We start from the raw sequence: 19,882 nt of genomic DNA, 5'->3' as shown, positions 1-19,882 counted from the left end.
TATCAAAAAGGATATATATAAAACTGAAAAAGAGTAAGAATCCCATCATCTTGTGAAATTAAGTATAGTTTTAAATTTATATAAACAACGAAAATTTGCGCTGTCATTTAAATTTTAATATTTTTTAAATAGACATTGACAGTAAGAAAACTAAAGATCTGTCTATGGCTCTATGCTATTGTAATTTATTTATTTCTTATCTAAATTTTTGAATGGGGTGTGTTTCGCATTAGGTACGCTTCACGTTGAACCCATGCTTGGGTCCAGCTTAGCAATATCCCGATTCTTAGACAGTAACGTCTATAAATCAACTTTGTCACCATAATTATACCATTCCTATGTTCACCAGTAGTTAATTAGTCCATACCTTACAAATGAGTTAAAAAAAAAGGTAATATTCACACGAATCTGTGGAGACTTTTAACAAGAATATGGAAAAAGTTAAACGGAATTCTTCCAAAAACAAATAATAGATAGTTTGTTTGATTGGTGTTTGCTGCAAATGGAAAACATAAGGTTGCTTTGGTTTGTAGCACAAGCAAACGTCATCACGTTGTTGACGCTGCGTTTGGGACCCATACACACACAAACACGTTTCCTTTAAGTTTCAGCTTTTCATATTTGCTCATCCAACCCCCTTTAAGTTTCCTTACTTTCCCTCTAACCCCCTACATTAGTGTCTAACTAGTATTTGTATTTCCCATTGTAGGCAGTAGGCATTATAGCTTATTAGAAAAAGTATAATGAAAAATTGAAAACTAGTGGAAGCACACAAGAGATGTTAGAGTGTAGTATATCTTACTAATTTATAATAAAACTTGACAAATGATGACGCGCTTCGCATTTGGTTTGGTACAAGGATCAGTCCATTATTAGATCCCTTTCTTGTCTCTTTACAAATCAAGTCTAAATTTTCAAAAAATAATGCGTGTAAAACAAGTTTTTTTGGTTGAATACATTTTACAATTATTATTATCAAAAAAAAATTTAGATATCCTAGTTTCTCAACTATGTTTCTATTTGGGTATGGGCTCATTCTTCACCTTCCCAAAATCCAATACAACCATGCATGTCCCTTAAACTATATGTTGACATCATAAGAGACTTGATTGCTTTCGGAAAAATTTAAGCAATTTATATCCCTGAACATAATTGTCAAGGAATCGAGAAAACGAAAAATTTCTCTCAATACTCTTGTTGTTGTTCGGGAAAGAAAACAAAAAAAAAAAAAAAAAAAAAAAAAAAAAAAAAAAAAAAAAAACAAAACAAAACCAAAAAAGCCGTAACTAAAAAAAAAATGTAAAAAAAAAAAAAAAAAATCGACCGATAAAAAGGTCCTAACTAAAACATATAAAAGAAAATGTTATTGCCTAGTGTCAACGTTGCTCGTGGTAACATTACTGTTACTGTTGTTCCCATTCTGCTGATTATTCGAACCGTTGATAATAGACGTTATGGCTGCAGCCAAAGCCGCTGCAAAGTTGGGATTGGAGGCAATGGCGGCAGTAGCTGCGCTAACGTTCTCACCAGCGTTTAGCGGCTGAGAGGGCATATGTAATCCCGAGAACTTAGACTGTTCGTTGTAATACAAAGCCTGACCCATCATATGAGGCAAAACCGATTGGTTCAACTCCGCGAAACCAGACCGTTGAGAGAATTGCATCAACGGGTTATTGGTTAGGTTGTTACCGTTGGATGAGTCCGTGAGGTCTAATGTAATGGTTGGGAACGGTGCAGAGGCTGAGATAGTGGCCATGCTTGAGGAACACGGTAAGATGGTCCGAGCCAGTAGATTTGTTGGGTTCATTAAACCGTCTTGGCTTGACATGGTGGAGCCTGAGAGGAGCATGCTTGCGGCTGCAGTTGTGGTAGAGGCCATGCTCATAGCCGCTGGGGGTAATGGATGGTTATGGTTTCCTTCGTAGGTTGTTATGAGAATGGTTCTGTCTTCCGCACAACGTTGCACCTGTAGGGTTTATCATTACTTAGTTAGATTAAATCAACATATTTATACTCTTGATTTGAACCCTAAAACATATTAGTTTCTTGAAATGCTTAGAAATATATGGTTAGCTAGATAACGTACTTGCTTGCGAACGGGGCATCCATTGACCATTGTGCAACGGTAATAAGCTCGAGGGCACGGGTTTCCTTTCGCCATTTTCTGTCCGTATTTTCGCCATTGACATCCATCGCTTAACTGTTAAAAAATGCCATTGAGGTTGATTAAGAACTGTTGAGATTAGTCTTTATATATAGTCTAGATAGGAAGTTTCATTAGTTTTACCATGGGAGCTTCGGATCGAGCACGAACCGAGACACGAGCTTTACGCATGGTGGCTTCGGCGGCCGATTGCTCGATAACATTATTATTTCCATTTCCATTGCCATTGCCACCACAATTGCTGGAGGACCCGTGGTGTTTAGGAATTTTGTTAGGGTTTCTCCAGCCGTTGGATTCGGTTTCAGGGCTTTCTTCTCTTACAAGCACTCTCTTTCCATTTTGACGTGAGCTAGATTTCTCTAGAAGCGATTGAGGAGATCCTGACCGAACCGTAGTCCTCTCCTCGGACGATACTTCATCAGATGGCGGTCCCAAATCGATGAATTGTCTTGGAACCATTTCGGGCACTTCATGTCGATTCTTGGCGTTGTCTTTGTTCTCAGTCGTAGCCTGATGAAAACAAAGAGTTTAAAAACCTTAACTAATTAAACTTGGTAGTATAGTTTCATCGGTAGTAGTTATAAATGTTGATTGAATAAAATATTAAGACGAGTAAGTGTTAATTACCAGATGATGATGATCTTCCTGTTGCCTCATGACAGCAACAAGTTGCATCTGCAAGGAGTTGAAGTTGTTGGTTGTTTGACTTAGCATTTCCTTTAGTCTTTGATTATCTTCACTCGCCTTCTTTAACTCTTCTCGAAGTTGTACGTTCTTCATTTTATCAAACAAAATCATATATCATACATCAATTTAAAGTTAAAAAAAAAGAGATGTAAATCTTTTTCTCAATTTTATTTTATGAAGTAATATATAGAGTAGTAACAAGTAAATCTCAGTAAAAAAAAATTACCTTACAAACCAATATATACAAACAAAGACATAAACTAAAAATAGTTGTCAAAATCTATGAAAACGGCATGTTTATGCTAAAAAATCTTAAGAAATGAAAATAAACTTTTAGCGAAATAAAAAAGAAAAAAAAAATCTATTTGTGGATTAAATATGAGAAAAAATAAAGTTCAACGGTAATAAAATCCTCAAGATTTTTAGTACAAAAATGTTACTGTTGTAATGGATTTTGAGAATCTGTGATCTGTTAGATTTTGAAAATCTATATTTAATTTTTTGTTCGTACGATAAAAATTTTGGTGTTCCGGGAACGAATTCAAAGGAAAATTAAATGAGTTACTTGTATTTTTTTATATATAATTATTCAAAAAAATGAGCTGTACTACTAATTGAATAATAAGTGTACCTCACACTTTGTACGTTTCTCTTCCATATCCACAGACAAGCCATCATCCACCATTGACTCGTCGCTTCCCGTATTCGCAGTGAGAAGATTTAGTCCAATCTGCATTTACAATTATGAACAAAATTGTTATTCATAACTTAATTATAAATAAATGATGGGATGGTAACAAACAAAAAAAAAAGGATTAGAATGAAGTAATCAATGACTATACTTACATTGATGTGATCCGTAGAACGATCTTCACGATCATCAACACGTGAATTGATCTCCCTTTTGACATGAACCTTATGAGTCTCGTCGGCGGCGATAATGTTTTGTTCATCACGTGTAACCCTATCTCTCTTCTCTGCCGATCTGAAAAAGTCAACCTCATCAACCACCGCCCGATGATGATGCTGCTCATCCGACTGAGTCGTATTGTCACGTGGACCTCCTCCAAGACTCACCGGAAAACGAAACATCTCTCTCTATCTATCTATAGATATCTTAATTAACAAGATCTTGATAGATAACTTAGATTGTGTATTTTGTTAAAAGTACGTACGGATGATGATTTGCTTCTTGATATTATATATTTTGTAATCTCGAATTCCCGAAACCCTAGTAAAAAGAAAGAGGATATGTTACTTAGCCGGATCGGATAAGAAAAGGTACGTATCTAATAATCCTCTGATCTATCTAGAGTGTGGTTGTGTGCGAGTAATTGCTCCGTACCATATCTAATGATCCATATATAGAGAGGTGAAGAAGAAGATATCTTAGAAGAAAGAGAAAGAGAGATACTTTGTCGAGTATGTGGTTAGAGACAACGAGAACCAGATGCTTCGGCTACAAAAACGGTTTTGACGTGGACTCAGATATTGTCAAATTTTTCTACTTATATATAAATATATCTTTCTCGTATTTTTCAATGATAATAATAGTGTTATATAAGACAATATTGCTGTGTGTCTGTAATTGTTTTATTCATCCTTCTACTTAAATAATATCGATTTAGGATTTTGGATTCTCGTTGAAAGATATTTGTGGAGATTTGTTTTAGTTCGTTTTGCGTCAGTGTCGACGTCATTTGTCTTGTCTACATGGTTCCACATTATTAACAAACATATCATACGACGACCAAATTATTTTGTATTATAGTCATAGACATGTCATTACTTTACTATTGCTTACCAGATGAGCAATGGTTTCTTTTATTTATTTTTGTCAACGAAGAGCTGTGGTTTATTAAAGCCGTTTTAATGGTTTCTTTAAAATTTTATCATTGTCACCCCTTGCTAGTACGGATTTTCTAGAGGTATAGGTTATTATTTTTTAGTTTTTTAGTGGTAGTCATTTGCAGGAGAACTAAGCTTATGAGTAGACTGTGGCAGCAAGATAGTAAAAAGAAAAACCCACCAATTTCAGTACTTTTGTCTAAGGTCACCAAAATATCTAATTATATGTAAAGCACACTATGTCATTATAGATTTGACGTGTTATCGGACACAGAGAAGTCAAGCATAAAATTAATTGTAATCAATCAATCACAAAACTATTAGAAAGATAAAACCCACACTATTTGAAGATAAAGTTAAATTGTAATCAATCATAAAATCAATTTATTTACAACATATAGAGCAAATTCATTTACCTAACTAATAGTAAACTGTTTAAACTAGTTCATAGTATACCCTAAAATGTTGTTTGAGACCGAATGATTAGCCAACAAAAGTAATTTAACTATCAAACAGAAATGAAAAGGCAGTAATTTCATTACACTCTTGCACTGTTGCCCAATCAAAATTATCTGAGTAACAAAAAGGTGTACTTGCAAAATAGTATATTTTCAAATTCAAAACTTAATATGATTTTTGGTACATTTACTATCAACCAGAAATTTAAAGGGAGTATTTTCATTATACATACTTTTGCATTGTTGAACAATGAGAAATATCTGAAAAATAATATCGAGTTGTTGTAGTATTTTAATAGCTAAGTGTATTGTTATGTGGACTTTTTTTTTATTTTTCCTAAAAGGGTTTAGTTAGACACATGTGGATTATGATTAAGAAAAACAAAACTGTCTAATCTAGTCTACTGCAAAACCTCTACCTAAATATTATTTTCTAAAAAAGGCACTTTAATCTACGAAATTTGTTCAAAGACTTTGTCCTAATTAGTAAAAACTTTGAATCATTGGTTGATCAAGTCAATATATGAGCTTTGGAGAAGAGAAAAAAAAAAGCTATTTTTAGGGAAGAATTCTTTGTAACTAATTCTTTTTATAGATAATAGATGAAATATTGATTTCACTATTTTTGGACTAAATTAGTATATTTTCTTTTTCATTTTTCAATAAGAAAGACTTTTGACTTGTTCATAGAATTAATGGATCAGAAAATAGAAATGAATCTCACCGATCGCAATTCAAACGCCGCTTCCCACGTGATTGAAATTATTAGAAGCTTTGTTTCTATTTAATGCCTGCTAAATAAATCACACAAACTCAAAGCATGTACGACATTTTGTTGAATTTTGTTAAGACTCGATACATTGCATTTGTATGTACCACCTAAACATGTGTGTATATATACATATCAAAATATAAACAATTTAATAGTTGAAAGATTCATCATATTAAATCGAGAGACTAAGGTTTGAGTTTTTCTTTGATATGTTTAATCATAATTAGTCTATGTGTGTTGAAGTATTAATAGACTTTATTAGTTCATGGATTTTAACTAAAATAAAAATTTAAGTGATTCAAGGATAATCTTGATTTCAATTTAGGGCAAAACCTTCTTCTTCTTTTTTTTTGGTTATTTAAAACAATATGTTTTACAGTAATTTGGATTTGAAAAAAACAAAACATATATATTAATCGTATTCTGAATCCAAATTGACATTAACACCAACACATAATGTAGCCAGGTGAATGGAAAAAAAAAATTGACCCAAAAAAAGTGATCATAAACGTGTCTACAATTAGTTTAAAGACTTAAACATCAAAAACTTTTTTACAATTAGTTTAATTCCTATAAAAAGAAAGATAATGGTTGTGCTAAGTCAACTAGAATACCTTACACATCTGATCGGTGACATTGAGTTTTCTATAAATAAAAATGATGCTTACCGGTAATGTTGACTAATCACACCGTCGGACCCGATCACTCTTTGACTTCTCAGCCTTGAGAGAGTTTAAGAAGAATAACTTCTCGCTTTATAATTCTTAGAAAAATAATGATTATAAAAACATATATATCATTCCTTTTAGTTTAAACTTCTAACGTTATTTTTCCTTAAAACCCGAGAATTTTGGAATGAACTCTAAACTACTTAATGATTTACAAAATTCCGACTCTTGGTTATGTAGGTCAAATATCATTATTATTATTATTTTTGATAAATATGTGAATTTTCATTAGATGAAAATCTTGTAGAAGTTACAAGAGGCTTGATACAAAAGATTGTTCCTTACAAAAAAAAAAAAAAAAAAAAAGAAAAAAAAGATTGTTCCTTGCCAAAAATAAATTAAAAACAAGGAAAAATCATCTTTTCAGAGCATTCTCTAGACATTAACTTGGTCGTACTTTAGCCAAACACTCAAAAGATTGTAGTTAACTTACTGATACAAGAGCAAGACTATATAATGACATCTTTTTATATATGGGTCGTAAATTGTAATATAACTTTAACATAACATGCCAATGGTTATATATGGATGAGACCGACCGACCATGCACGTCCTAAATACAAAATCTCTACTCCTATCTGTAACCAATTCAATTTGTGCACAAAATTTTTTTTCCAGTCGTAACATTCTATTGGTTAACCAATTCTATTAGTTTAACAAGCCAATGGGACTTCAATGCGGATTATCTATCAGCTGAGCTGAGTAACATATAGGTGTGTTTGCTAGTTTATAAATACGTGTTTAGCGTATTCAGTTTGTTTTATCTTCTCCCAGACAAAACTCAGTTTCTTATACAAAAAAAATTGTTTGCGTTAGTTGAACATTGAATCCAGGCCTAATGATTTTTTAAAGAAAAAAAGTACGTAGGACATTAAAATAGAAAATAACGATATTAATATCTTATATATTTGGCGATTTGCTTCTTATTATTATTATTTTTTTCTTCATTCTTTATGCGGCAAACTGAACGCCGGAGGAAGCATGTCAACTATCATGATTCATGACTCATGAAATTGATTTGGCTATAAACTATTAACCTCGACTATAAACAACTAATTAAGAAGTTAGAAATATATATATATATATATATATATATATACATATATTAAAAAAAACAGATGGAATTGCAACTACGTTGACCAATGACCGTCCCAGTGGTGACAATATGGCCAATTGAGTTGAATAATTCAGAAGGTTTTATAAAACACCATACTTTTTTTTTTACAACAAAATTATGTGCAAGTACATATTTTCAGAACGTAGACCCAAATATATATGTAATATAATGAGTTTTTAAACCTAGATTAAAGCTCCTATTTCTGGAGCCAAATTTTTTTTGGTCCAATGTGTACAACATTATAATTGAACCAAAAGGCTAAGGACATCTTCTCAACGTAACATGAATCACTAGTGATCGTGAATACTCCAAAATTCACGGATTTGATCGCAGAAGTGTTAAAGACACACCATGAGGTTATTTGTGGCTTGTTGCTTCATTGCTTCGGTCTCCAATTCTCAATGGCTTATCAAACCCCTTTTCTAGTTTATGTATCCTTTTTTATTATGTTTGAAGGCTTGTTTAACAAAAATATAAAAATAAAAAGGACTGAGACTTTCAGAAAACTTGATTGGACGAAATATAATGAACAAAATAGCTTCTGAACCAATATTAAAAAAAAAAGGCAGTGCATAGATAATTTAATCAATTGCTTTTGATATCTCGAAATTTTCATTTTCGCAACAAGCATACATTGAAGATTTATGTGCTGATAATGGTCGTGTGATCTTAGAATAAATGGAGAAGACATGATTGATTTTTTTTTTTTTTTTTTTTTTTTGATAAAGAGAAGACATGATTGAGTTACGTACGTGACTACCAGAAATAGCTTTTCGCCATTGTTTCTCATGCTATGCTTACTAAATCAACAAAGACATTAAATTGGAAGGTAACCTTCGTTTCATAAAATAATTTGCCTGCAAATATTCAGGTTATCAAAAAAAAAAAAAAAGAACCCCATAATCTTAAAGCAATTTTTGTAACAAAAAATCGGCAAAATGATTGAGGATTTGTAATGAACCATGAAAAAAATCGTAGCAACTTAACAAAACATGGATTTAACATCTGTTAGCTAAACTTCCTCCTCTGTGTAGTTGAAAGTTGAAACATTAAATAATAAAACTTCCAAAGTGAAACATTAAAAATTAAAACTACCAAAATAAATTTTTAAAAAAAAAACACAATTTATATATCCTTCCCTCCTCCAGTCTTCCAGCTGGTCACTGGATTTGAACCAAACTTGGAACATAATTAAACAATTGTGGCCAATGTATAAACATTGTAGGTGCTGCCAAATCCACTTTTGTAACTTTATTATCCTCCTTAATTATGTGTACCATGTTTTCGTAGTGAACCTTGCCGTCCTTGACCAAACTTTTCCAATCAAAACACACGACGAATTTCTTTTCTTCGTCGACAAGAAACCTTACTCCAGACGTAATATATTCTCTGGAGTGATCCACTGCCATGACCATGCTCCACGGTACCGCTTTAGTCTCATCAATCTTATTAGTCACCCATACTTTTGTCCTTGATGTATTTGTGAGCTGTAATAACACGAAAAGTTTTTCGTCTCTAACAACGGAGAGAGCCATATCAGTCCTATAAATATATCGAAAAAGCTGATATGATGGAAGATTCATACGTCCAAATCTCTCTGTTGTGTAATCAAAACTGAGTAAGAATACGATCTGGTTGTTCTCTTTCTTATCTACCGCAAACCAGTAAGTCTTTCCCTTAAAAGACACCCGGTTATCAATATGGATCAAGTAAAAATCCAAAGTGACGTCAAGAATCTTCCAACTTAAACTCATAAATTGAGATTTTTTTATTCTTAGTTTCAGTACCATTATCATAGCTCAATATTTTGTAACTATTATATCCGGATTTCTTGTCTTGGTACGATCCGAGAGCAAAGGTGCCGTAGCACGTCTTGTAAGGATCTTTAGCTGGGATCCACTTGGTTTGACCAATACATGGGTTCCAAACAACGAGACAAGTGCTATATTTGATGGTGCATAACAATAAGCCATCGTAGTGAAAAACGTTAGACATATCAGCTATAGTGAAAAACGTTAGACATATTAACATTGGTGCGGTTTGTTTTTTTTTTTTTACTTAGGGTTTTACCTCCGTATAAAGTCGTATATATAGTAACGGTTTAATTTTGGTTCGGTTTAGTTTGGTTCCGATTAATAAACCATTACGCAATTCAATATCTTTCTTCTTCATCGTTCACGCTTTGATCAAAACCATGGAGCTATGATCAGGCCTTCGTCTGTGTTGAACTCCACCAAGTACTTCAACTCACTCATCAACCATTTCTCATATCATGGCGATTACAAGCAAGTTCTCTCCACGTTCTGTTCCATGCTCGCCGATAGAATCTTACCTGATACTTTTAGTTTCCCGAGTCTTCTCAAAGCTTGTGCTTCACTTCAGCTCTTCTCTTTTGGTATCTCGATTCACCAGCAAGTTCTCGTTAATGGGTTCTCTTCTGATTTCTATATCTCGTCTTCACTGGTTAATATCTATGCAAAATTTGGTGTTTTGGGTTATGCTCGGAAAGTGTTCGACGAAATGCGTGAGAGGGATGTGGTACACTGGACTGCTATGATTGGGTGTTACTCACGCGCCGGGATTGTTGGAGAAGCGTGTTCGTTGGTTAACGTGATGAGATCTCAGGGGATTAGTCCGAGTCCGGTTACGTTGTTGGAATTGCTTAGTGGGGTTTCGGATATTACGCAGTTACAGTGTTTACATGCCTTTGCGGTGGTTTATGGGTTTGATTCTGATATAGCTGCGATGAACTCTATGTTGAATTTGTATTGCAAGTTTGATCGTGTTGGAGATGCTAAGGATTTGTTTGATCAGATGGAGCAACGAGATATGGTTTCATGGAACACAATGGTTTCAGGATTTGCTTTTGTTGGTGATATGACTGAAATATTGAAACTTTTGTACAGAATGAGTGATTTTGGTTTAAGACCTGATCAGCAGACGTTTGGAGCATCGCTTTCAGTGAGTGGAACAATGTGTGATCTTGATATGGGAAGAATGTTGCACTGCCAAATTGTAAAAACTGGTTTTGATGTAGAGATGCATCTCAGGACGGCATTGATAACTATGTACTTAAAGTGTGGAGAGGAGGAAGCTTCATATCGAGTACTCGAAACCATTCCCTGTAAGGATGTTGTTTGCTGGACAGTCATGATATCAGGACTTATGCGGTTGGGTAGAGCGGAGAAGGCACTGGTTATTTTTTCGGAAATGTTAAATTCAGGATCAGACCTGTCGAGTGAAGCAATAGCTAGTGTTGTAGCATCTTGTGCTCAATTAGGTTCGTTTGATCTCGGCGCTTCAGTCCATGGTTATATACTGAGGCAAGGATATACACTAGACACCCCTGCGTTGAACTCTCTTGTTACAATGTATGCAAAGTGCGGCCATTTGGATAAAAGTTTAGTTATTTTTGAACAGATGAAAGGAAGAGACTTAGTTTCGTGGAATGCGATTATCTCCGGATATGCTCAGAACGGAGATCTGTGTAAGGCTTTGTTATTGTTTGAAGAAATGAAGTTCAGAACCGTGCAACGAGTTGATTCATTGACTGTTGTCTCGCTTTTACAAGCCTGTTCATCTTCTGGAGCTCTCCCAGTAGGGAGACTGATCCACTGTATTGTAATCAGAAGCTTCATCAGCCCATGTTCCTTGGTTGATACGGCTCTGGTTGATATGTATTCGAAATGTGGCTACTTAGAAGCTGCACAGAGGTGTTTCAATTCGATTTCAAGGAAAGATGTTGTTTCATGGGGCACACTTATTGCAGGGTATGGTTTTCATGGTAAAGGGGATATTGCTTTAGAAATTTACTCTGAGTTTCTTCGCTCTGGAATGGAGCCGAACCACGTGATATTTCTTGCGGTTCTCTCATGTTGCAGCCATAATGGAATGGTTCAGCAAGGTTTGAAAATATTCAGTTCAATGGTTAGAGATTTTGGTGTTGAACCGAATTACGAACACCTTGCCTGTGTGGTTGATCTTTTATGTAGAGCTAAAAGAGTAGAAGATGCGTTCAAGTTCTACAAAGAGAATTTTATGAAACCTTCTATCGATGTCTTGGGTATAATACTTGATGCTTGCCGCGCAAATGGGATAACAGAGGTCGAAGATATAATTTGTCAGGATATGACTGAGTTGAAGCCAGTGGACGCTGGACATTACGTTAGACTTGGACAGTCCTTTGCTGCGATGAAGAGATGGGACGAGGTAAGTGAATCATGGAATCAGATGAGGTCTCTCGGTCTGAAAAAGCTCCCGGGATGGAGCAAAATCGAGATAAACAGGAGAACCATAACATTTTTCATGAATCATACTTCACATTCAGATGAAACAGTGTCTCTATTAAAACTTCTTAGCAGGGAAATGATGCAGTTTGGTTCAAAGAACCTATGTGATCAATCTAATAATGTAACCACGGCATAATTATGACATAAATTATATATCTGCAGAGCATTTACTAAAAATAGGATCTAAAAGTGCGAGAACTTTGGAAGGGATCCAATACTTGGGGGAGATGTCAAGGTGAGCAGTTACTGAGAATCTTCCAAGATTCAAAGAAAAGAGAAGACACCATTAATTTGCAGAGAGAAAGAAATAGAGAGATGACCAGAAGGCAGAAGAAGACGGCGAAGCTGGTAACAGGGGTAATGGGACTATGTATTGTCGCCTACATCGCAGGTCCCTCTCTGTATTGGCATCTCAACGAGACCATTGCAGATTCTCTCCACTCTTGCCCTCCTTGTGACTGTGACTGTTCTTCTCAACCTCTCCTCTCCATCCCCGACGGTAATCATCATCATTATCATTGTCCTTCCTTTCTTCTTTCCCTTTGGTCACAAACCCAAGTTTTGATGCGTTTAATTCCATGTTTCTTCTGCAGGATTGAGCAATCACAGTTTCTTGGGTGAGTATATTTCTGGCAATAAGTTTTTATATATAGTATAATTGCTGAACTGTTGCAGATCTCATGTGCAATTTTGTTGGTCCTTGTTTTATTGCCAAGATTGCATGCGGCACGGGGAAGGGAGTGAAGAGAACGAGAGTAGTTTCATTGAAATGGTAGCTGAAGAGCTGAAGCTAAGAGAAGCACAAGCTCAAGAAGACGAATGGCGTGCAGATAGGTTGCTGCTAGATGCTAAGAAAGCGGCTTCTCAGTATCAAAAAGAAGCTGATAAATGCAGTATGGGGATGGAAACATGTGAGCTAGCAAGAGAGAAAGCAGAGGCAACTCTAGATGGACAGAGAAGACTATCTTACATGTGGGAGCTTCGAGCTCGGCAAAGAGGATGGAAAGAAGCAACTGTTGCGTCTGATGTTCTCTAAGAACAGATCCTTTGCTTCTAAAATAATTTTTTTTTTTCTATATGATGGAAACTATTCAAAAGAGATTTTGAGTTAACCCAAGATAAAAATTTTGTTCATTTGACAGGTTCTGTAATTGTTCTTTTTTTCTTTCTAAATCCTACTTTGTAGTGACCTTGACATTAGTACGGTCTAGGATAACGTTAAGGATCTTCCCAGGCACATAGATTCGCTTCTTGATTGACTGTCCGTGTAGATATTTCCTGAGTTTTTCTTCCTGTGAAGCAAGAACAAAAGCATCATCTTCAGAACATCCTTCTTCAACCTCTATGGTGCCTCTTGTCTTGCCGTTTATCTGAACTGGAAGAACGATAGTTGTGTTCTTTAGGTAATCCGGGTTTGCCTGCATAAAGACCAATACAGTCAGTACCGCAAAAACCCTATCCACTGTTGTGTTTACATGTTCTGTTTACTATCTCTACCTTAGGGTAGCTTTCATAGGCCAGAGAATTCAGATGGCCTAACCGTGACCAAAGCTCTTCAGCCATGTGAGGTGCGTAAGGTGAGAGCAAAAGAACAAAAGGCTCAATGATTCCTCTAGGTTGATTATTCCACTGTCAAAATAAGACGAAACTAGAGAAAAGGATCAGTACTTTTAAGCAAAAATACAAAGCTGACTGATATAAGAGTCTTAAGATTTAACCTTATATGCCGCATTAACAAACTCCATCATTCCTGAAATCCCTGTGTTGAATCGGGTACTCTCAATTTCCTCAGTCACCTGCAAATTTTACATATAAGTAACATGTATTCAAACCGCAAAGGGATCATTTTGGGAAATGAGATGACCTTAGCTATGCATTTATGAAGAGTTCGGAGTTGTTCAAGGGTCGGTTCATCATCAGTCACTATGGTTCCATCTTTGAAAGAACCATCAGACTGAGGCAAACCAATGACTAGTCTCCATGTTCTTGCCAAGAAACGATGTACACCTTCAATCCCACTCGTGTTCCAAGTTTTTGAGTCCCTAGTAGAAGGAAATGCAGTAAAACATAAACACTGAGAAAGTGTTAAAACCTGAAGAAACAAATATGGGGATTGAAGTTTACCTAAAAGGTCCCATGAACATCTCATACAAACGTAGAGAATCTGCACCATACTCTAACACAACATCATCAGGATTTACGACATTTCCTCTACTTTTGCTCATTTTATAAGCTCGTGGAACTAGACGAATGCTAGGCTCCTCCTTCAGAACAAAATGATCTCCGGACTTCATAACCTAGAACATTAAAGATCATAAGGTTAAGAACACCGAAGAACCTATCAGTTTAGTGAATGCGAAAGAAGACTCTTACTCTTTCTTCCGGTATTGTCACTTGTTGATGTTCATTTAACCGTTCTTCGGTATCTGCAGTTACATAATTTCCTTCTTGGTCTTTCCAAGCTGTATACTGGACCTGCAACGTAACACTATTAAGAAGGAATGATTCGACGGAATTTATCAAACTGAAAAAGGTGGGGTAAAATACAAACTTACTTCCCCAAGGATGATTCCTTGATTTATGACACACTTGAAAGGTTCTTTCGTCGACACAACGCCAATGTCATAAAGTACCTGTGATGATGCAGCAATAGAGCTTAAGGTTGCATCACGAGATAGCTAAAAGAAAGAGAGGATTCAAAGGACACACACCTTGTGCCAAAACCTCGAGTATAGTAAGTGTAAAACAGCATGTTCAGCACCACCAACATATACATCTACTGGGCTCCAATATCTGCCACAAGAAAAGTTATTAGAAGAAAATTTTACTTAAATGGAATGATTCAACTAATGCTTTCTGTAAAAGGCTCTCACTTTTCTTTTTCCTTGTCAACTAATGCTTCAGGGTTTTTCGGGTCCATGAATCTCAGATAGTACCTGGAGACAAAGGGAATATCATGAATCAACAATAAAGCAAAACAGGTAATTTTATCTAGATTCTCAGTGTAAAACTCAACAACACTTTGGGTAAAATATTCAACAAGGTCATAGATCCACCCATTTTGGCTTAGCCTATCCTAGAACCATCACTAGTAGAAAGCATCAAGGATTCCCAATTGGTAGATACATTTTGTGTAACAAAGAGCTTATTATTAAAACATTTACCAGCAAGAGCCAGCCCATTGTGGCATAGTGCTTGTTTCTCTTTTGGCAGGTTTTTCTGTTATAGGATCTACTGTGTTTACCTGCAAAGACATTCGATCGTAACCAAAAGTGTACAGTGACATTTTACGTAACCAGAAACTAATCATATTAACTGCAAAACATACCCATGAAACTGCTTTTGACAGTGGTGGTTCCCCTGTTCCAGTGGGAGTAAAATCATTCAACTCAGGCAAAGTGAGTGGCAGTTCAGATTCTGAAACCGCAATGGTTTCACCAGATTCATCTAAAATTAAGATTGGGATAGGTTCACCCCAGTAACGCTGCCGTGCAAATAGCCAATCTCTCAACTTGTAATTTACCTGCCAAAAAAGCTTTTTGAGTAAGAAACAAAGATGAAAAGTATGTACATAATCGATCGAAATGAGAAAGACATCAAGACAAACCTTTTTATTTCCATTGCCGGTTCTCTCAGCCCATTCAGTAACTTTCAAAGCAGCTTCTTTGCTAGATAGTTGATTTATGTCAAGTCCTGTTTCTAAACTTGATGAGTTTTCAATCATGCCTAATCCGGGATAAACTTGCTTGGCATCATCGCATGAAGCTGCCTCGTTTTTCACAACCCACTTGATCGGAATGTTATACTTCAACGCAAACTCATTATCTCGAGTATCATGAGCTGGGACTGCCATGATTGCTCCAGTTCCATAACTGTCACATATAACTAAGTTATCTGTTTCACACAAATTCAATTTAAAGCAATGTAAATAGTTAGACCAAACTTACCTTGCTAGAACATAGTCAGCTACCCAAATGGGAATAGCATCCCCATTAGCTGGATTTTTCGCATAACATCCGGTAAATACACCAGTCTTTTCCTTCTGAAGTTCTGTTCTTTCAAGGTCACTTTTCCTCGAAGCAAAATCTTTGTATTCCTCAACCTGTAACCATTAAAGGAGGACTCATGATAATCATATGAAAGGCAAATTGTATAATGAGATCGAAAGAAATGAAAAAGAAACGTACTTGTTGTTTCTGATCTGAGGTTACAAAGTAAGACAACAAATGATGCTCTGGTGCCACAACCATGTAACTGCGAATGGTAGAAGAGATCATATAAAGCAATCAAAACCAAGAATTTAGATTTGATTCATAAATGTGATTAATCCGTGTATAAGCATACGTTGCTCCAAAAAGTGTATCTGGCCTCGTGGTGTAAACTGTAATCTTTTTGTCAGTTTCTTGGCCTTTGCCATCAAGAATTGAAAAGTTCAATTCAGCTCCTTCAGATCTTCCAATCCAGTTTCTCTGCATTTCCTTTATACTTTCAGGCCACTCAAGTTCGTCTAAATCTTCTAGAAGACGATCAGCGTATGCAGTAATCTTCAGCATCCATTGCCTCATCGGCTGCTTGGTAATAAACAATGTCACTGTAAAATTCATGAGAACTTTCAAAACAGAGGAATACAGATTTCGGAAGAGGGAAAAAAACATATTCCCAGATGGTAAAAGATATTACCTTTCTTATAACTGGGTGACCACCACGCTCACTAACACCATCCACCACTTCCTCATTGGCCAAAACAGTACCAAGAGCAGGACACCAGTTGACGGGTACTTCAGCCTGAATTTACAATCTTTCAAAGAACTTTTCTATACACAAATGCACAGTTTTAACTTGTGAACTAGACAATGATTTTCTTGACCTGATATGCCAAACCTCTCTTATAAAGCTGAAGAAAGATCCATTGTGTCCATTTATAATAGTCCGGCTCTGTTGTAGAAAGTTCACGTTCCCAATCGTACGAGAAGCCAAGTGATTTGAGCTGCAAACAAACAAAAGAACCACATTCATTAAGGTCCCTCTTTACTCCCATGGTAAGACCTACGCCAAACAGTCCAAAGTCATGGCTTTTATTACATGTACACATTATTAAGATCCTTTTGCATAATCCTAAACCAGGAAACAAGCATAAATTTTTCACAATCCAACCAATAACAAAACTTTGAAATTTCTTCTGTCATAGAAAATGATGAAACATTACTAGGCTGGTGCTAAACTGAAAGAGTACATCACCTGTAAACGAAAGCGGTCAATGTTCTTCAATGTTGTAGTTTTCGGATGAGTTCCTGTCTGCAACGCAGACAACAAAATAACCAATAAGGACTTTTAACATTTAAAAGCATTCATAATGAATTGAGAAACAATAAAAAAGAAAACAATGAACCTCAATAGCATATTGCTCTGCAGGCAATCCAAAAGCATCCCATCCCATAGGATGCAAAACATTGTAACCTTGCATACGCCTAAGCCTCGCTAATATATCAGTTGCTGTATAACCCAGTGGATGCCCCACATGTAATCCAGCTCCACTGAAGTACAAACCACACAACACAACACACAAAAATTCATCTTTTCCAAAAAAACCAAATCCAACGATGCTACTAAAATTTATCTGAAAAAAAAAACCAACAACTTTATACTGAAATAGCTTCTCAATTAGCTAAATTTGTGAACTTTTCAACATAAATCAACATTGAAAAAAAGAAGAGACCTTGGATATGGAAACATGTCGAGAACGTAGAACTTAGGTTTCGAAGTATCGACATCGTCTGGTGTCCGGAAAGTTCTGTTATCTTCCCAATAGCGTTGCCACTTGGGCTCAATTTCGTGAAACGGATAGACCCTTTTCAATTCAATCGACGTAGTGGCCGTTTCCGAAGTCAAAGCTTCTTTTGTGGTATCATGAGACTCAGACGTCGTTGAACTCCTGATTCCGGTGTGATTAGAGCGACGCCAACGGAAACGGAGACCGGGAAAAGGCTGCTTTCGAGGAGAATGGAGTGTGAGAGAGCTGGTGAGGAGTATATGGGGGCAACAGTGTGACAGCACAAACGGGTCAGAGCGAAATTGGAGGATTTGATGAGAGCTCATTCTGGTTCTTTGCCAAAGACGAATGTTTCAGTGGATAATTGAGATAAGTAAAAGTGTGTGCTCTTTTGAACCTTGAGATCAAGATTACTGAAACGACATCGTTCTCATGATCTCATCAACAAAATTGTATTGTTATAGTATTTGGTCTAACGGCTAAAATAATTAATAATTTTTTTTTTTTTACTCACCGTTAAAAAGCAATATGGATCTTCCAGGAACACAAACACCGTTCCAGTATCTGGCTAATTGTAGCAAGATCTTCCAGGAACAAAAGCATGGCTAGGAGTCTAGGACGGCCAAGAAAAAAAAGGTATGGTGATGACATATAATGAAGATTGTCCCTTCCAAAAACTATATATTTCTCTAGACATAAGGTTTTGATTAGTTGTATTAGATACTAGTATGAGTTAAGAAGTTTAGTTATAGACATAAGCACATAACTGGAACTCATAGATAACTTTACAATGTTTAAGGTCGAACCTTGACCTAAAAACCAGTAAAATTATGATTTTAGACATTAGATGCCCGTTTGACACACACACACACACACAAAAAAAAAAAAAAAAAAAAAAAAAAAAAAAAGACATTAGATGCATATTATAAATTTTAGAGCGTCATTTTCAGTGAAAACGTTTATGGTTTAGTGGTTTTATTAGTGGGTTCAAACCTCTATATATTCTTGTTAATGAGCTTAATTTTTTATCTTGCTTTAGGCAACCAAACATTATGGATTGGATTGGCCCTCAAAGTGTTAAACTTATTTTTTTAAAGTTAAGATTGAGTTACGATGTATGGTTGGTTTACAATTTGAATTATATATGTTCTTTGACATGAAGTTAAAACTCTCTAACTAGCAAGCGTTGTTGGATGGATTGGATCCTAACGGAAGAATGTGATCCTCCTTATCAAAAATGAAGTTTGTGGATCCAAACCGAATATATATATATATATATATATATATATATATATATATATATATATATATATATTTGACTGATTAATATCGATTTTGGACATCTAAACCAATAAACCGGATTGAATCAGAGATTTTCCTAAAATCGGGATGCATGGAAGCGCCTAAACTGATGCCTAGTCGCCTAAGCCAAATGTTTATATTTGGTTAGAATAGCTTGGGTTCAAAACATTGTTAAAATTACTTTGGACTCAAAAGGCAGAGAAAAAAAACAACTATGAACTATCCTTGCTTTTTTTTATGAACTCTTAACCTTGCTTTACATTGTAGATCGTTCCATATTCCACCAAACTTAACAAGTTACGATGCTCGAATTTATAGATTCATTCACTGACTCTCTTCCATTAATACTCATGCATGTGCACGGGTCTTAAATGAATTTACAGATTTACGAGTAAGAGTGGGACTTTTTAACAGCCCAACGTATTGCTTTATACACACTTGAATTTGTTCATCCTCTTTAAATTAGTTTCAATACTTGAATTCACACTTCAACTTCACCTTCCACAAATTTGCCTCGATACTTCATTTTTTCTCTTCTTTCTTGAAATATATTGATCGTAGTTTCCACATAAATGCCTTGGAAAATAGTTCTCGCTGCCATTTGTTATGGAGTTGAAATTGCTTCTTTAGTAAAAAAATAATTTCCATATTTTTTCCTTAAGATCTCAACCATGTAACATCATGTTACCTTTATTACGAAACAAGATATTAAGTATCTTATTTTGTAATATGGCTTTGTATAAGCTT

The 19,882-nt window shown here is 35.5% G+C and overlaps 4 protein-coding genes across 10 annotated transcripts; 2 read left to right on the top strand and 2 right to left on the bottom strand.

Moving 5' to 3' along the window:
* Positions 1–1,179: 1,179 nt before the first annotated feature.
* Positions 1,180–4,429, bottom strand: LOC104773302 (WRKY transcription factor 42). The gene is made up of 6 exons (XM_010497880.3): positions 3,698–4,429; positions 3,483–3,581; positions 2,792–2,938; positions 2,288–2,674; positions 2,087–2,200; positions 1,180–1,966 (listed from the first exon to the last, which is right to left on the bottom strand). Exons 1-6 carry the CDS (start codon positions 3,941–3,943, stop codon positions 1,364–1,366), a joined length of 1,596 nt encoding a protein of 531 aa, XP_010496182.2. The 5' UTR covers positions 3,944–4,429; the 3' UTR covers positions 1,180–1,363.
* A 5,430-nt stretch (positions 4,430–9,859) lies between these two features.
* On the top strand, positions 9,860–12,337 carry LOC104707591 (pentatricopeptide repeat-containing protein At4g04370-like). Of its 2 annotated transcripts, none has more exons than XM_087462182.1 (2): positions 9,860–11,983; positions 12,226–12,337. In XM_087462182.1, the coding sequence occupies exons 1-2, from the start codon at positions 9,977–9,979 to the stop codon at positions 12,235–12,237; spliced, it is 2,019 nt and encodes a 672-aa protein (XP_087318308.1). In that variant the 5' UTR covers positions 9,860–9,976; the 3' UTR covers positions 12,238–12,337. The 2 variants fall into 2 exon arrangements, with proteins under 2 accessions (XP_087318308.1, XP_087318309.1); XM_087462183.1 differs by lacking the exon at positions 12,226–12,337 and having other exon boundaries at positions 9,860–11,678; positions 11,767–11,921.
* A 29-nt stretch (positions 12,338–12,366) lies between these two features.
* On the top strand, positions 12,367–13,197 carry LOC104707589 (uncharacterized). The gene is made up of 3 exons (XM_010423962.3): positions 12,367–12,562; positions 12,657–12,680; positions 12,780–13,197. The coding sequence occupies exons 1-3, from the start codon at positions 12,379–12,381 to the stop codon at positions 13,097–13,099; spliced, it is 528 nt and encodes a 175-aa protein (XP_010422264.2). The 5' UTR covers positions 12,367–12,378; the 3' UTR covers positions 13,100–13,197.
* On the bottom strand, positions 13,110–18,285 carry LOC104707590 (leucine--tRNA ligase, chloroplastic/mitochondrial). Of its 6 annotated transcripts, none has more exons than XR_015564031.1 (20): positions 17,780–18,265; positions 17,453–17,597; positions 17,302–17,358; positions 16,931–17,050; positions 16,744–16,848; positions 16,408–16,631; positions 16,251–16,317; positions 16,011–16,165; positions 15,671–15,935; positions 15,392–15,586; positions 15,228–15,307; positions 14,937–14,999; positions 14,775–14,856; positions 14,619–14,696; positions 14,437–14,538; positions 14,188–14,360; positions 13,928–14,105; positions 13,782–13,859; positions 13,561–13,711; positions 13,110–13,481 (listed from the first exon to the last, which is right to left on the bottom strand). XR_015564031.1 is itself a non-coding variant. In XM_010423963.3 (20 exons), the coding sequence occupies exons 1-20, from the start codon at positions 18,157–18,159 to the stop codon at positions 13,239–13,241; spliced, it is 2,922 nt and encodes a 973-aa protein (XP_010422265.1). In that variant the 5' UTR covers positions 18,160–18,285; the 3' UTR covers positions 13,110–13,238. The 6 variants fall into 6 exon arrangements, 3 of the variants coding, with proteins under 3 accessions (XP_010422265.1, XP_087318298.1, XP_087318299.1); XR_015564032.1 differs by having other exon boundaries at positions 16,945–17,050; positions 17,780–18,195; XM_010423963.3 differs by having other exon boundaries at positions 13,561–13,692; positions 17,780–18,285.
* Positions 18,286–19,882: the final 1,597 nt, after the last annotated feature.

This window comes from Camelina sativa, chromosome 8 (assembly GCF_030686135.1).
Source record: "Camelina sativa cultivar CO46 ecotype springtype chromosome 8, ASM3068613v1".
In the NCBI taxonomy this organism is placed as follows: domain Eukaryota; kingdom Viridiplantae; phylum Streptophyta; class Magnoliopsida; order Brassicales; family Brassicaceae; genus Camelina; species Camelina sativa.
Note: the sequence above shows the minus strand (reverse complement) of the source record. Positions and strands in the feature narration are given on the sequence as shown.

What these genes read in the sequence shown, in the direction of transcription:
- LOC104773302 (XM_010497880.3), bottom strand. Translation starts at nt 3,943, where the DNA reads ATGTTTCGTTTTCCGGTGAGTCTTGGAGGAGGTCCACGTGACAATACG. An exon ending in AGGAAGATCATCATCATCTG is followed by an intron (nt 2,675 to 2,791) that starts GTAATTAACACT and finishes TGTTTTCATCAG; the next exon opens with GCTACGACTGAGAACAAAGA. An exon ending in CTCGATCCGAAGCTCCCATG is followed by an intron (nt 2,201 to 2,287) that starts GTAAAACTAATG and finishes ATTTTTTAACAG; the next exon opens with TTAAGCGATGGATGTCAATG.
- LOC104707591 (XM_087462182.1), top strand. Translation starts at nt 9,977, where the DNA reads ATGATCAGGCCTTCGTCTGTGTTGAACTCCACCAAGTACTTCAACTCA.
- LOC104707589 (XM_010423962.3), top strand. Translation starts at nt 12,379, where the DNA reads ATGACCAGAAGGCAGAAGAAGACGGCGAAGCTGGTAACAGGGGTAATG. An exon ending in TCTCCTCTCCATCCCCGACG is followed by an intron (nt 12,563 to 12,656) that starts GTAATCATCATC and finishes TTTCTTCTGCAG; the next exon opens with GATTGAGCAATCACAGTTTC. An exon ending in GAGCAATCACAGTTTCTTGG is followed by an intron (nt 12,681 to 12,779) that starts GTGAGTATATTT and finishes TTTATTGCCAAG; the next exon opens with ATTGCATGCGGCACGGGGAA.
- LOC104707590 (XM_010423963.3), bottom strand. Translation starts at nt 18,159, where the DNA reads ATGAGCTCTCATCAAATCCTCCAATTTCGCTCTGACCCGTTTGTGCTG. An exon ending in TTGACCGCTTTCGTTTACAG is followed by an intron (nt 17,051 to 17,301) that starts GTGATGTACTCT and finishes GTTTGTTTGCAG; the next exon opens with CTCAAATCACTTGGCTTCTC. An exon ending in AAGGAATCATCCTTGGGGAA is followed by an intron (nt 14,539 to 14,618) that starts GTAAGTTTGTAT and finishes GTTACGTTGCAG; the next exon opens with GTCCAGTATACAGCTTGGAA.